Here is a 17,592-nt window from a genome sequence, read left to right as displayed (position 1 = left end):
ATCTATAACAACGACTTGCCATCTACATTGACATCTCATGTTCCCTTATTTGCTGTCGATTGCCTAATTTACCGTGAAATAATCAGTACTGACGATTCTAATGCTCTTCAATCAAATCTAAACGTTATAAGTGATTGCTGTAGTACCTGGCGAATGCGACTAAATATTATCAAATGTAAAATTTTACGTGTTCATAGAAAGTCTACTACCCGTTCATTCTACCACTAGAAATATTCTGTTAGATCCTGTGAGTTCATATAAATACTTAGGCGTTCATATAACTTCAAAGCTAACCTGGTGTCTTTATATTGAATACATAACCAGTAGAGCTAACAGCACGCTTGGCTACTTAGGTCACAAATTTTCCAATGCCCCGTCATCTTTGAAATTACTACTTTATCTGTCATTAGTGCGCCCAAAACTAGAATACGCCACAGCAGTGTGCGACCCACACAACAAAAACCTCATCTTCTCTCTCAAACTCATTCAAAACAATTCTTTTTGTTTCAATTATTCCAATTATAACCGCACCTACAGCATATCTTCAATGAAAGCGAACCTATAGCTTCCATCACTAGCATCACGGAGAAAAATAGCTCGCTTAACTCTGTTTCATAAGATATACCATCACCCATTTCTTCATAATAACTTCATTTCACAGCCACATTACTTATCGCACCGTTAGACCATCGCTTCAAAGTCGGAATTCAAGCAGCAAACACCAACACCTTTAGTCATTCATTTTTCCCTAGAACATCTCGACAATGCAACCACCTTCACAATGGCATCGTCACCATCATTGATAATAAACTTTTTCGAAAGGCTATAGCTAACATTGTTTAACTTGGAATTCATGGCACCTTATTATTGTTGTAAAATGTTAAAAACAGGAATTAATGTAATGTTACTTTGTTTTTTTTATATTATTGCAAAGCATTTCCTTGCTACATTGTATGTACTGCTATTTCTAGTCGTTTGTTTTATTGCACTGTCGTATCACGTCCTTGTTCTGTTATTTACGACCCAAGTTTGTACAACTTTCCGTTCACCATTCCCTTCTGAAAGGCCCTCGGGCCTTGAGGGTACAATAAATAAATAAATAAATTCAAACAGGGCTGGCCTAGGGATATTTCCCCAATGCAGCTTTTGTTCGGATATAGAATCAATAGAGCATTATTTTTCGTCATGTCACCATTACAAGCTGTTAAGAAAACATGTCCTTGTCGTCCCATTCGCTAACGTTGGGCTGCCCTTCATCATTGAAAATATACTCTATTTCGATGCTTCGGTTCTCGTGTACAGGCACAGGAACGCCTTTCGGACCGTTCGCAGGTATTTCATGGAACAAAACGAATGCGCGAGTTCTTATGTGTATATTTGTTATTATTAAGCGAATTCTGAACATCGAGTTTAAGCGTGTTTCTAATTACTGCAAATTCAAATCAAGATATAATCTATTTTGTCTTGTCTGAATGGTAAAAAGGAAATATTGCACTCTTTCTGTTTTACGTTGGCTTTCTCCTCTTTTTTTTAGTTATAACTATGTATCCCTTGATAGGCTTAAAACTTCATGCAACCAATTTTTGGTCAATCCCTCTCAGTGGGCAAGAGCCACAATGGGGGCATCATTATCATGATCAACAACATCCACATTATTTGCGAGGACTAATAGGTTGACTAATTACCGAGTTTCATTGTGCTAACATGTCCACATAATTATATACGTATAAAATATGATTATTGCTCTTTTCTAAGAAAAAATTCGTTTATGTAAATATTTGCATTACATTAAGCACCACACTCTCCTAGGCTATCGGTAATCTTTCTGTTATAACTCCATTATTCCAAATCTGAACAGTAAATTTTGAAACCACTTGATTCTTGTCCAATCCCCCATAGTGGGTATGAGCCACTAACAAGAGGTGAACAACAACAACGACCGTTCTCAGTCTGCCGCGACTTGTTGAAGGAATTCGCTGAGACCCATAGCTACCTGGTCACTCTACCAGCCCGAAATCAGCACCTTCACAGAAGATCACGAGCAAGTCGAACGCATCGGCGACGATGTCCACGAGGTTAGTGCTTTACGGTGATCTCCTCGCGCCACTCCCAATTTTGATACCTGCGACCGTTACATGGGAAGAATGAAAGAGGTTTAAAAACAAAATACCAGAGTGTTAACCTTGTTACAAAATATGAAGCCACGCCTCCGCCATCTTGCCATGCTGACGATAGCTTACAACGAATAAAAGGTAGTGATTACCCTGACACTGCAAATTTGACTTTTGCATTTTTCCAGACAGATAATTTTAGCGTGTCCCTTTGAGTTGCTGGTTAACTTAAAGATCAGTCAGCAACTCCGAGGTTAAAAAATTACTCTAAAGAAAAATGAGCGCACATTTTCTATGCTGCCGCAAGAATTTTCGAATACGTGCTATATTGAAGAAGTTACAAGTGTGGCTACATTATCGGTATCAGTTGCTTTCAAAATTTCGCGTGGCCTCGCCACACTTCTCCATCAAACAAAGGGGAAGGCGTAGTCCATCGTCGAGACTGCTTTAGACCGATGGACGAGCTGTTAGCTACATCGATTCGCCAATCGGTGACTTTGCGACACTGCGCACCAAAAGAGTATTGTTAAGTCGTATACAAAAAGAGCACAGAAATCGTTTTTCGAAGCGGATGCTCAGCGTGGCACGCAGCACTGTAATACCAGAAAAACGTGATCACTGCAGTACACTGTATGCATTGCCGAGCTTCTTTGGTGGGCGTAAAATGGCCCTTTGACAACACTCATTGATGATTGATTTATATGTGGGGTTTACCGTCACTAAACTACCATTTGATTGTGAGAGACGACGTAGTGGAGGGCTCCGGAAATTTCGACGACCTGGAGTTCTGTAACGGGTACCCATATCTGAGCACACAGGCCTGCATCATTTTCCCCTTCATCGAAAATGCAACCACCACTGCTGGGATTCAATGCCGTGACCTGCGGGTCAGCAGCCAAGTACCTTCACATCTATACCATCGTGACGGGGCCGCTGATTAAATTGAACCCCATCAACGCCTGCCTCTCAGCAACGGTTTTCGCGTCTATTGTCGTAAACCAGAGAAGTTACCCTCGAAATCTCCACCTAGCGCACATGACCACTTAAGCTTGAAATTATCTGAGTGCGTTGAGGATGGCCAAAAAATAACGTCATATTATTGAAGTGAAGGATGATGAGTAGATCGAAGCTTCGGAGGGTTCTGTCGGTAAACCAGGAATCGACCGTGCGTTGGCCGCGTTCGTCTGTCTGACTGCATGTCCATGCGTCCATCCATCTGTCAGTCCGTCCACCTATCTGCCTGCCTGCCTGCCTGCCTGCCTGCCTGCCTCTGCGTCCATTCATTCATTTAGGGAACCCTTCAGGTACCGCCATCACGATAATTTGAACTTATATTCAGTGTATACAAGTACCGCAATCTATCGAACATTTTAAGAATTAACGAGAGGTGACTACCTACACCTACACAGGGGAATCACGGCCCATCGCCTAAGGCGCTTTCCCTAAAAAGGGCTAGTCATGACCTAACTGTTCGCGAAGTTGAATTTTCCTGGAAACAATATTCAATCTAATAGGTTTATATTTATTGGGGGCGCGAAAATAATACAGCTGAAAGTAGCGCTCGGTTTGTGTCAGTTTTGTTCTACGTCTTGTCTCTCGCGCTTACTCAAAATTCAAAGATATAAACCAACTACAGGTTTGCCCGCTAAACTTAATCCATGTGCCAAACATTTATTCCAAGTTCCTTCTGTGGACCAATATTTATTCCAAGCGCCAACTGTTTTAGGCTGCATGCCAGGTAGTTTAATCCAAGTACCACTGTGATTATTACAACTGCCAACAGCTTTATTTCAAGTGCGGCTCAGTTTATTCCATGCACAAGAAACGCATGGTTTGCCACTTCATATAGGAAGCCAAAGCAATACATGCAGTGCTGCGATTCATGACAGGCAGCGCCATTTCTGGTAGGAAAGTGGAATTTGGGGATGTATATCGCGCGTTTTCGCAATGCCCTGCCGCTCGCGTACGTGCTGGTGCAGACAGTACGCACTGCGATTGAATCACCTCACAGTGTACCGCCTGCAGTGCGGCTTCATAAATATCTTGGAGCTCTTAGCTAGACAAGCACTTCCCAGAAGTGAACCTAAGAAAAGGAGTAAAGCTTGTTAGTCAAGTTTATGATTTGGAGCAGACGACGGAAGAGGAGGACGCCCGAAACACTGCGAAATAAATTTCTCAGGTCCCCCGTAATAATATTGTGTACGACGTACGCTTCGAAGTAAGTCTCATTCCACCGACATAAAGCCTCGTACTCTATCGATGTGCTGTGTTGAAGTTTATGTAAACAATGTACTTGTTGTTTTGATGTGGTACCTAGCAGTAGCAGCCAAGTACTATGTGCAAATGTTTATGGCGTGCTCAAAAATAAATAAAAGTCATCTTATACGGTCATGGCATTAAAATGTCTTAGAGTTTCAGAGTCATGTGCTCTGTACGTTGGGAGCATGACCTGCTGACGTTGCCGCAAGCAGCATGCTGAAGTTTAACCACAGCAAATCAAGTTTAAATGCTCGCCTCATTTTATTATTTTTTGCGGGCTTTCTTGACATGCTTGCTCTATCTTTCGCGAACGCGGCTGTGTTTGCCGGCTGTGACTTGCTGGAAACTGATACAGCTTTACACGTGGAGAGAATCCCTTGGTGTTGTCACACAACAATACTTCGGACCTCACCGTCGCTTCCATGGGGCCGCTTCTTCAATCATGGAAAGGCAACTTTGCACAAGCGAGCGTCTCGTTTTAGCGCGCCAAGCTGAGGGCCAGGAGCAAAATTCCCCGCAGCGACTGCAGAACGCGTTGCGCGCGTGTCGCACGCGTTCCCGTTTCGGCGAAACACACTGACTCGCCTACGACCTCTCCCGCATGTCTGCTCAAGTTTTCTAGAGCTGGTCGCAAGGGCCAGGCGCGGCGTTGTCGTCGCTACGCAAACTTCAGCTTCGAAGCTTTCGGTTCCCTATAGTTTAAATACGACAATATTGTAACGATGAAATGACAGTAAGAACTTTTAGGCCATCTATACATGCTAACGCTCATGAATGGAGATGCAGTGCTGTTTTCTTCTAAGCTTTTGCTGGCATAGCTTAAAAAAACGGTGTGGAATAATTCTATTTACGGGTAATAAATGTATTCGACCATACAGCCTCTACTTGGTTATTCTTCATTGCTACTGATTACTCCAGCTAATCATGCAAACCATTGACCGCATGTGGAGCCTCACTCATGTCGTTTGCTCAGCAGATGGCACTTTGCTACTTATTCACAGAGGCACTCGCAGTCATCTGCTTAACCCGGGAAGAACGATGGTGACTTACAGATCATATTTATACTTTCTTGAAACCAGAAGTAACCACTTAAAACTAACTTTGCGTTTGTTTGGATTCATGTAAGATTAAGTTTTTTTAATGACAAGGATATGGTCTTGTTCTTGTAACCGACGACGCTAGCATTGCTGAAACGTGTTTGCTTGAAACACGCATGTTTATGGAGGGCAACACTTGCAGACGACAAGAGAGCGTTGCTTGAAGTCATGGCTGAACACAAACGAGGACCACACTTTTAACAATCGATGCCAACCACATCGAAAACACAGCAGAGTAACCATGATCGACAGGCCTATTAGCCCCGAGAAGTTCGAGTGGTGCCACCTGGCGGATGACTTCACGGCATAGACTCTTCGATGCCAGCTGCGCCGCGCCTACATAATGAAGAGCTCGCTTCGTGCTCTGTTCCAATGTTTGCGTTCGCTTTTTGCTTGTCTCAAGCAGCAGATCAATGAAGAAAACGGAACTGGTGATGTTTCGGTGATGTTTAAAACAATAAAAAGTTTACTTTGGCTTCTGCACAATCACGCGCTGGGTCGAATAGCATTGTGCAATTAGTGAAAAGGTCTGTCTCGCGCTGATAACGCCGATGATGGATACCATACGTGGCCATGACAGTCGCCCTCAGACGGGTGTGAAAATCAAGAACACGCTTCTGTTTGGATACATCAAACTCATTGGAACATAATCACTTGATTTCGAGAAAGAATTAAGAAACTATATTTACTTACACTATCACGCTGTGATGTGCATACGGTTATACTTTTCGGAGGTATGAGGTCTTCCCCTGCCCTAGAATAATTTCTATCTAGGGAATTCACGTATCTACGGAAAGCGCCTTCACAGGTGGGTCCAGCCCCACGCTCGCGTGCAGTATTGATTCGTGCAGCATATACCGGAATGTGCTCGTTCCAGAATACAACCACCGTTGTGTGTTTTTCTGGTGTACTTGCTCTCTCCACAGGTTGTCAAGTTTCATGTTTCTCGCGCAATAATTTGAAGTTTTAATTTACCGAATTTATTGAGGTTAAGTGCAGTTGAAGATAGGTGCGGAAATTCTTATTGCTGTGAGATTCTGTTTTCGTGCAGAATTGTAGCAACGGTGCGATCGCCCTCCTAACTACCAGTTTAGATAGGCACTTCATACGTTAAACTTCCTTGGAGTTGTTTGTCTGTTGGTGGACATGACGTCGTCGCTCATCGAGGCAAAGTTTTTTTAGCTAAGTACATGGGCCAAAAAACCTATAAGATGAATTTTTCTTCACCTTGAGATAGGGGGGGGGGGCATTCCCTTGAAATGAAAATTGTTCTCTTTGCATAGGAAATAAGTATTGGGGGGGGAGGGGAGGGTAGGGGCAGGCCCAGTGAGGCATCCCCTTGTTACGCCATTGCTAGGGTCACGTCAGTGGGTGCGCCATAGAAAGAGTTAATTTCGACTTTCTGACGTTTGTGTTGAAATCCTTGCTATCAGTGATGCTTTCATATGAAGCTCCCATCAGCGTTAGTGGCACGGTGATAGAACACTCCAGCATTTCACGCATATTATGGTATACGTCTACATACGTCACATCACCGTGAACGTCACATCACCGCGAACGCAGTGACACCAGTGTTCATTCTCGCGGCTAATAAGATTGTGGACGTCGACAGGCTTGGTGGCGACCTAAAGAAGCTGGCTGATGCATTATACATCAACAGGATATAGCAAGATCGATTGCCAATACCTACAGAGAAGCACCAAAGCATAGTGGTGGTTTGAAAAGGAAGTCTGTAGAATACGTCACGAGTACTTTGAAACAAATTGTCGACCAGAACAGTTCATTAATTTTAGGGCAACAAAAGAAGGCCCTGGAGAAAAAAATTACATGAGTAGCAATCTGTGCAAGCATAGTCGATCGCTTGCTGGGTGCGCACAGCTACTCGATGAAGCTGGTGACGCAGAGGCCCACAGACCTCAACCGTGACGATGTCAACCACAGCCACAGGCTTTACGCCTAGTGGCTGCAGTTCAATGGAGCACATGTTTGCCGCTTATATCAGACGCGACAAACAACATTATCTGGTGTTCCAGCAACTTTGGGAAGGCAGCTAAAGGGCAACCAGATGTGCACATGACCACGACGACAAAGGGAGTGCACTTGAACATATTTGGATGCATGACCGCAAATTGAGTTATTCATGGACTGCGGCAAACAGAGCTCATTGGGTAGTTTTCAGTGATTTTCTCAGATATGTTTCGGTCTACGTGAAGCGTGATGAGCCAAACAGCGAAGCCGCGTTCCGTGTTTGGCTCTGCGTTATTTGGATCCATCATACAGTTATGTGTTTCCATAACAAATTTGGCGTATATCCAGGGTATGAAACAGCTGCGAGAGCCCAGAGAGCGTGGAACATAGGTCATGTCATACATGACATATAATGATTTTTATGTCAATACTTTTCATCTATATTCCTCACACAGTAACGTAACAGAGTACCATTTTAGCACATATCCAGTGAACACCACTTCCGCAATCCCACCGTGAAGATGGCATATAAATCACGCCATAGTTGGCATACATGCCAAAATTGCTAATGCCTGCTCTTCATGTTGGCCATACACACTTGGCAAGCGTCACTTTTTTGGCTTACCTTGAGCTAAGAAATGGCTGCGAAAGCGCTAATAATGTAGCATGTTGACCATACCGTTCATCATATACGTGTCGTGAGTTTAAAGTTACGACATGCCGTCTATAGTCTTCATGCATTCAAGTCATGCCACAGCAATTTCGGGATTCCATACTTTCAAATCTGTATGCCATATAGGACATTTTTCGTATGACATCACTAAACGCATCAATACGTACATTATAATTAGCGATTGTATTTAGCCCAAGCTTGTTATTAATGAGAACAATAAAGAGTACGAACCGATGATATGAAATTGTTATCTACCAATTTATCGTAACTGTTCACATTGAAACTGTTCACATCTGCACTGTACTACATAGGTGCTTCTGCAATGAGAGACTCCCCCCGTAAGTTTAAGTATAATGTTTACATTTGTGATAATATTATTACACCTATGCGATTTCTAATGCTTCATTGAAATAATGTACATCATATCTGCAGACTTTTGCTGAGGTGTTATCATGATCAACGTCCACTTTCTCATCAATTTACCGACAGGTGATTCTTTTACCCCCGTAAAGCTGCTTTCCTGCACTACTGATTCGAGAAAGCTCTGCTGGAAAAAAATCCACCATGCGTAATCCCACCGAATTTCAAAAACAAAGGCAGGTTGTTCAACCTTATATGCCACTAGAGTGCCAATAACGAATACGTTATGGTTGCGCTACAATTAGCTTTTGAAAAATCAACCCATGCTTTTTCAATGAATACACAAAAGTGTTTCGAGGAAAAAATCGAGCCGGCCAATAAAAGCGAATCGTTTTGTACAGCATAAGTACATTGTCAGCATTAAGTGCCTGAAATGCAAATGGCGAAAAATCAGGCATTGCTCAGTAATCATTTTTTTTTTCTTGAAGAACGCTCTCTTAGCGTTTCGCCCAGTGCTAGCCCTTGGGGTCGGCTTTGCCGCACTAGAAAGATCCCATACTGCTGGACATGTGAATGTTCGCTGGTTTTGTTTGTTTAGCGTGGCACGTCACAGTTTACAAGAGTGCATTCTGGAACGTGTCTAGAGTGTGCGCCGTGGCTCTTTTTAAAAGCGGCGGCGGCGGCGTCGGCACAAGATCGGTGGTGGCGCACGGCCACTTTTCGTCCGCGGTGGCGGCGTAGACGGCATAGAAACCAAAGCTACAAGTTCAAAAAGCTCATTTACATCTTTCCTTGGTTTTGAAAATAACACGCCTGTGTATGTCAACGACCATTTGTGTACACAGAACAAAGTCTTGCTTGTAAATTCATATAGATAAAATTAGAGAAGAACTGGAAGGTTTCATGGGTATCCGATGGAAGGATACTAATGCGTAAAAGTAACAACTCCCGAGTACTTCATGTGCAATGTATCATTGACGTCAATAAAATAAATTACCATTTTTATGGCCAAATCTCAAAATATCCAGAAAGAAATATGACTCTTTTGCACTTAAACATGCGCAGTATAACAAAAAGCCCTACTGTTCTTCTCTCGTTTATCTCACGGCATAACAAATATTATGACGTAATATCAACCACAAAAACATGACTACGAAAGGATGAAACGGTTACCATACCTGGCTAAAATATATATCTTAGCCACCTGCAAATAGGTTTCGCGGTTGAGGCGATGCTTTTTTCGTAGAAGACGGAATCCGCTTATCTGTACTATCTGAATTCACATTCAGCCTTAAATATGCAGCAGCACTTTTTGTAATGTTTGAAAGCTCTGTTGTCGTTGGTTTGGTGTATCGGCCACCAAGCGCAGACGCTACTTAATTTTGTTTTGAAAAACCTTGAGGGCTGTCTGACTACTCTGGCTAGCAACGGTCGTACTTGAATTATTATCCTTGGTAATATAAACATTTAGGCCTAGTGTTAGTCACAAAGACTAGGTTACCTGATACAATCATACTATTCCGCAATCTAATCACTGCACCTACTCAAGTGACAAGTAACACAGAAACTATGGTTGACCACGTTCTCACAAGCATTCCTAATATCATAACGGCAAGTGTTCTTAATGAGCCCATCGGTTATCAGATGCCAACTTTTGTCACTCTGGATAGAGAGCGTATATTAGATCATTTGAGAAACAATATTTCTTATGAACTGCTTACTCAAAGGTTCGTAACTTCCTACGTTCTTTTGCATGGCACGAGTTTTATCATGATGACGTTGACTAGGAATTTACTAATCTAATTATTGGTATAACGGGACCTATTGATAGCTAGAGAAAAGTAATCACAAGACGCTCATGTGATACACCAATCTGTCCATGGATGACCCAAGCTTCATTAGAGGTGCTTAAGGTGAAAGAGTACTGGCATCATAAGTGGAAACGTGATGAGTACAATGCGCATTAATTACATAAGTATAAAACTTCTCGTAACCAATCGTTAGCGAAGTCGCGTAAGGGCAAAAAAGAGACTTTTATTCGAAGCTTATTGAGCAAGCTTCTGGAAACTCGTGAAAAATATGCAAATAATACATGAAGCAATCAGGCATGCTTGGGCTAAAAAACGCTACCTGACAATGTCACTGAGAGAAAGGTCAACGACTTTTATATTTATTTTACAACTGTTGGTCCTTTTTTAGCCAATAGGCTGCGTATTTCTAAGAAATCGCTGTATAAACCAATTTCATTACCAAATTTCTTCGTAATAAACAACATAAAGCTGAATGAAACTTTGCCTATTGTGCGTATACCAGTAATTAACAAGGCGCTGGGTCATGATGCGATTCCAGTGTGCGTGGTAAAAGAGAACACTGCTTTTATTGAAGAAGTAATATATAACCAATTTAACCACTCATTACAAGCCAGTCACGGCCCATCAATACTGAAGATAGCCAAGGTCACCCCTGTTTACAAAGAGGGAGACAGGTCTGATCCTTTTTGATACCGCCCATTATCTGTACTAAGCATTCTTAACAATATATTCGAAAAAATAACATCAAACCATATGCTTTCATTTTCGAATGAATATCAAGCAATGTGTCTAAACCAACATGGCTTCCCGTCAATGCGCTCTAAAAGTAGAGCAGTGCTTACACTAAGCCAGATTTTATATACTGCCCTGCAAGATAATAAATTCACCGCAGTGGTTTTTCTAGACCTCAGAAAAGCGTTTGACACAGTAGACTATGATATTTTACTTTACAAATTACGCAAATATGCGTTTTGCCAAACCAAGTGGAATTTATTTCGCAGTTACCTTCAAGATCGGCCACAGATGGTAATTATCAATGACATTCCCTCCATCTCATACAAACAGGAGTGCCGCAAAGTTCTATTACGTTCATTACTACACTTACACTACATGAAATGACTTGCCTCTAATTATAACAAACGACGAGATGATTATATACGCTGAATATACTGCCCTAATTATTACCGAAGAAAATCCGTTCGACATAGAAAAACAAATGAAAACTGAACAAGCTTAGCTGACCGATTGGTTTGTAGCAATTAGGCTAACCCTCAATGCCAATATATATATATATATATATATATATATGTTACTTCACTCGGGTACAAATTAAAACTTCTCATGATATACAACTCTACATCGATAATTGCTACCTTGAGGGTAAAGATTATTTTACTTACTTATATACCTCCCACAAAAAACGCTTATAACGAACTACTGCTACAATACACGGGAGTGGAAGTTTGGAATGACATACCACATGATATAAAGAACACCCAGACATCGTCCTGTGTACTGAAAAAATACTACGTTGAAGCAGTTTTCTCCGCTTCAATTCACTGGCACTTCTCGTTGTATTGTATTCAATATATATATATATATATATATATATATATATATATATATATATATATATATATATATATATATATATATATATATATATATATATATATATAAAGAGAGAAAGAGAGAGTTAGGTTTTTCCCCTACTTGCGAAAGTGTTGGTACGCACCTGTACATTACGTAACTTAATTACGGTGTTACGTGACGTCAGCATTCTTGTTAGAGCACAGACGTCTGTACTGACAAAACAAAGAGCGCTTTAGGAAGATACGATGTGGAATACCACCCATCAAAGTGCCAAGAAAGTTCACTCAACTCATTAGCCACTTCGTAGGATCTAGCAAAGATTGGCTCACTCGGACTTACTGAGGCTGAGGTCATGCCGTGAGTCCGAGTCTGAGTGAGTTCGGGTGAAATATATGTGGTGAGAGTGAGTCTCAGTGCGTCTGAAGTGCCACTTACATTTCTTCAGTGAGAGTGAGCGAGCTGCACTTTTTTGCCTAGCTATTAGGTCACATCTGCTCATCTTCAACATTACTATCAGCCATAACTGGATTCTGTTTTATACTCACATCTACACACACGTATTAGAAAACAGGATCATTCATTTGCCATTACAATATTTATTGATCAGAAACATCACGTGCCTTAATCCCCCCCGCCGGCCAACTCTTCCTGGGAAGTTACTGATAAATTTATCTCGTGATTTGTTACAGCAATGTCCTTATTGGTTTGCGTGAGATATATGTATGAAAGCACATCGCCATCATGGTCGAAAAAGCTAATAGGCTAGTTAGTAGACTGACGCGGACTCCCACCTACTCAGCACTAGCTGTTAGTCTGAGTCTCAATGAGCCCGGGTGAGTAATATTTTAGTGACTCTGGGCTCGAGTGCTTGCAAAGGTACAAATACAATTCCTGAGTCATTCTGAGTGCGCTCAATTTATTACAGACCTATGGGCTCTAGTGAATACCACCAAAGTTATAACGATAACACGATTGGTGTGTAGGAACATCGAGGTGGCTTTGCCACCCGCGTTTTTTTCTCGCCCGTTTTCTCGCTTACCATGCGCAATTTTCCAGCAAGCGCTGCTCTCGGTACCTTGAAAACAAGATCAATAAACTGTACTAAAGTGCTTATTTGGGCCGGTTGGTACATGGTCAACGAAGTGAAAAAACAGCGCGTAACACAGGACACAGGACAGAGAAGAGACGGACGAGGCGCTGACTTACAACCAAAATTTATTTCGTACAGGGGTGTATATATAGCACACGAAACTTGAAAAAAGAGGGAGAGAAGTCGAGTGACATGAAAGAGTAATTTTTGTTATGATTGTATGCGTATAACAAATAAACTGTGATTGCGCAATCATTCGCTTGTCAAATACGCCAATTCCCTGGTGAGGAGCGTTATCGAAGGTGCACTGACACACATATCGCCTTTCTTGATTATGCAGAATGCCTCATAAATCTCACGTGTCCTTTTATCTCTGTAGCGTCGAAGTATCTTGCATTTGTCAAACAATGCACGGCATCCACAAATGGAGCTGTGCGCAGCTAAGTGGCTGCCAACAGATCCCCGCATTAGATTGCGGTGTTCCCTGAGGCGGTCATTTATACAGCGGCCAGAATGCCCGATGTAACAGCGGCCGCAAGAGAGGGGAATTTCATAAATGGCACAAAAACAACATTCAACAAACTTGATTGCGTGTTTTTTATCACACACGCGAGGCCCTCTGTCCTCTCTGTTCACCTGATGGCACATACTAGAGAACTTATTTCTGGCTGAAAAAACAACTCTGATTCCAGCTTTTTGTGCTACCTTTTTTAAACAATGTGACACCTTATGCAAGTAAGGAATGACTGCTGTTCTTGAAAAAGAACTTTTTTCTTGACTACTAGTCGGTTCGGTTAGCTGTTTGATGTCTTTTAAGATACTTTCAGCTATGGAACACAGTATGTTATCCGGGTACCCTGCCTTGCGCAATCTGCGCACCTGTGACTCAAAACTAGTACACAATGTGTGATGGCAAGACCGCATCAGGGCCGCCTTTAGACAGGATTTTGCAATCGCTCGCTTTACAAGTTTTGAATGCGCAGAACTGTAGGGTAGCAAACTTTTTTTGGAGCGGGGGGCATACTGCCAGCACACGTGGTCGGACAAAAAAACTTCAATGTCAAGGAACCGGAGTTTGTTAGCAATGGGGAATTCAGTGGTTAGTTGCAGTGAGCCCAAGCAAGTGCGAAACACAGATCTCTCATTAATTGCCTACAACTGACGAGCGCCGTGAAAGTGTTTAGATTTGTTGATGACTTCTTGATTTTGTACCGGTCCAACCACTCTGAAGCTCAGCAACGTGCTGATCAAATTGTTGATGTGTTTCGCACTTGCTTGGGCTCACTGCAACTAACCACTGAATTCCCCATTGCTAACAAACTCCGGTTCCTTGACATTGAAGTTTTTTTGTCCGACCACGTGTGCTGGCAGTATGCCCCCCGCTCCAAAAAAAGTTTGCTACCCTACAGTTCTGCGCATTCAAAACTTGTAAAGCGAGCGATTGCAAAATCCTGTCTAAAGGCGGCCCTGATGCGGTCTTGCCATCACACATTGTGTACTAGTTTTGAGTCACAGGTGCGCAGATTGCGCAAGGCAGGGTACCCGGATAACATACTGTGTTCCATAGCTGAAAGTATCTTAAAAGACATCAAACAGCTAACCGAACCGACTAGTAGTCAAGAAAAAAGTTCTTTTTCAAGAACAGCAGTCATTCCTTACTTGCATAAGGTGTCACATTGTTTAAAAAAGGTAGCACAAAAAGCTGGAATCAGAGTTGTTTTTTCAGCCAGAAATAAGTTCTCTAGTATGTGCCATCAGGTGAACAGAGAGGACAGAGGGCCTCGCGTGTGTGATAAAAAACACGCAATCAAGTTTGTTGAATGTTGTTTTTGTGCCATTTATGAAATTCCCCTCTCTTGCGGCCGCTGTTACATCGGGCATTCTGGCCGCTGTATAAATGACCGCCTCAGGGAACACCGCAATCTAATGCGGGGATCTGTTGGCAGCCACTTAGCTGCGCACAGCTCCATTTGTGGATGCCGTGCATTGTTTGACAAATGCAAGATACTTCGACGCTACAGAGATAAAAGGACACGTGAGATTTATGAGGCATTCTGCATAATCAAGAAAGGCGATATGTGTGTCAGTGCACCTTCGATAACGCTCCTCACCAGGGAATTGGCGTATTTGACAAGCGAATGATTGCGCAATCACAGTTTATTTGTTATACGCATACAATCATAACAAAAATTACTCTTTCATGTCACTCGACTTCTCTCCCTCTTTTTTCAAGTTTCGTGTGCTATATATACACCCCTGTACGAAATAAATTTTGGTTGTAAGTCAGCGCCTCGTCCGTCTCTTCTCTGTCCTGTGTCCTGTGTTACGCGCTGTTTTTTCACTTCGTTGAAGATCAATAAATCGACAAACTCTATTTTTTTCAGTGTTTCTTCAAAACATCTTACCATTGACCGTTGCAGGCGTTACTCATCACGAAACGGTGCCGATGTCCGTCCACCGGACTCTCGGCTCTCAGCCCAGGGCATCGAGTGCCGGTTACCAGGCTGGATCTCCGAGCGGGACCTGCGTGAGGCCGGCTGCTCGAAGGGCACACAGAGCAAGCTTAATCCCGTTGTCAGGTCTTGCCCTAAATCCCGACGATATAAAACAGGTTGGCAGCAGCGCAAAGCGACCGCGGTGACGGCGACCACTAAGGCGAGGCGCCACCGACGCCACTCATACGATAACAACCTTGTGGACCGGGCAATCCTAGAGCTAGGCCGCTTAAGCCTCACCGAAAAACGGGGCAAAGTCATCGCCTCCGGCGACGGTGAAGGCAAAGAGGAGATGAAGGGCGCGGAAGAAGCCCCTCCGCCGAGGAATACCGTCGCCTACGCCGAAGGCGACGGCCACGCGGTGGCTGTGGATGTCGTGTTGGGCAAGCAATAAAAAGCGACGAGCGTTATCAGCGCAGAGCAAACAGGCTTCTGAACATTTACTATTGATAATAGAAAACAAGCGTACATAGCATGACCACACAAGGAAACTTATGCAGAGTTATCAGAAAGAAAAGCTAAGCTAAATAAAATTTTATTCATGTCCAGGATTTAAACCCGGAACTAAGGCATCTCCGTGGTAGTAAGTCTATTTTAATCCAGCAACTAATCGTGCGAAGGTGAATTAGCAACTTGAAGCACACGGTCATGGAAAATTTCAAAATTTAACTTTTGCGGAGTTTTGTAAGATGGCAGGGTCGACATGACAGGAACAACTGACAAGCACATGCGTTCATACCTTACGCCAGAGACAGTAGAGCCTTAATTAGGTGGTTCTCTGTGTCATCATCTTGCGATACTCCGCAGTTATCACTCACTTGCAATATTTAAAAAGCTGCCTCCATTGGAAGAGCTGCTTCAGACACCCTTACCCCGCCGCGGTGGTCTAGTGGCTAAGGTACTCGGCTGCTGACCCGCAGGTCGCGGGTTCCATTCCCGGCGGCGGCGGCTGCATTTCCGATGAAGATTTGGGTGCACGTTTCCGACTCAGATTTGGGTGCACGTTAAAGAACCCCAGGTGGTCGAAATTTCCGGAGCCCTCCACTACGGCGTCTCTCATAATCAAATGGTGGTTTTGGGACGTTAAACCCCACAAATCAATCAATCAATAAACAAAACAAATCAATCAAGACACCCTTACAAAATGTCTGAATAGTCACGCCAAATATATATCACTAGTGTGGCCGCTATTATGGTTTCAACTCCCGCAAACACTGACATTCACTTACGAAATCATAAAGTATACTGACACAGAATGTTTCAGTCATTTTTTGCGTAAACTGATGAGCTAAGCCCCGGACAGCATAAGATTGTGTACCTGTAAGCGTGAGTGCGCCCTCAAAAATTGCTCCCTCATATTGCTCTCAAAAGTTAGTTTTGGTTCCCACTGTCTCCTGAAGTCATGGATGGATGCGTGGGTGAATGAATGCTATGAGCTCCCCTTTTATAGCGGGGTGGTGGCATGCGTGCCATCATGCTCGTCAGAAAAAAAACGAAAAGAAATCTTTCTTTTTATGTTCGTATAATGCATTAATTACTTCGAATAATTCGATCTTATTATAACAAGGAAAAATATAAATTCATGGTACATCTCTCTGCCTCTTCAGGCAGATTGACTTCAATTTGTGCTCTGAGTTATTTCTACTTTTCTTCCACCAACACTCTAACCGTCCGTTACTAGCTTCTATCGCCGACATGTTCACCTTTCCTTAGTTGTCCCTATAACCCAAGGTTTTATATCAGCTGGTACCTATACGTATGCCTTGGTGGATCTAGCCACATTCAATCAGAACATCTTCTCTCATTTTATTACTTCTCCCACACCATGTACAATCTGTTTCATACTTAGGGAAACACGCGAATGGTGGTGTGGCCAGGTCTGCAGTCACGCATTGGCAGCAGCTCGTGCATGTGCAGACACTGGAAGGGCCGTATATTGAACCGTATCATCTGATATGGCGCAACGCGAATACACCACGTGTATTCGCGTTGCGCCATATGGCAACACCACGGCAACACCACGTGTCATGCGATCCGAGATTTCCCGTAATTGTGAAACATAGTGCGCATTGTTCTTCTTTATTGAATTTCGTTTACAACCATGCTTTATAAAGCAAACTGACGTCACTATACGG

General features: G+C 42.8%; 1 protein-coding gene across 1 annotated transcript; it reads left to right on the top strand.

The window, feature by feature from the left end:
* Positions 1–1,929: 1,929 nt before the first annotated feature.
* Positions 1,930–15,853, top strand: LOC142776618 (uncharacterized). Its single transcript, XM_075880583.1, has 2 exons — positions 1,930–2,075; positions 15,383–15,853. Exons 1-2 carry the CDS (start codon positions 2,065–2,067, stop codon positions 15,849–15,851), a joined length of 480 nt encoding a protein of 159 aa, XP_075736698.1. The 5' UTR covers positions 1,930–2,064; the 3' UTR covers positions 15,852–15,853.
* Positions 15,854–17,592: the final 1,739 nt, after the last annotated feature.

The sequence above is a fragment of the Rhipicephalus microplus genome, chromosome X (genome assembly GCF_043290135.1).
Source record: "Rhipicephalus microplus isolate Deutch F79 chromosome X, USDA_Rmic, whole genome shotgun sequence".
In the NCBI taxonomy this organism is placed as follows: Eukaryota; Metazoa; Arthropoda; class Arachnida; order Ixodida; family Ixodidae; genus Rhipicephalus; species Rhipicephalus microplus.
The sequence above is the reverse complement of the archived record's forward strand: the minus strand, read 5'-3'. Positions and strand labels throughout refer to the sequence as shown.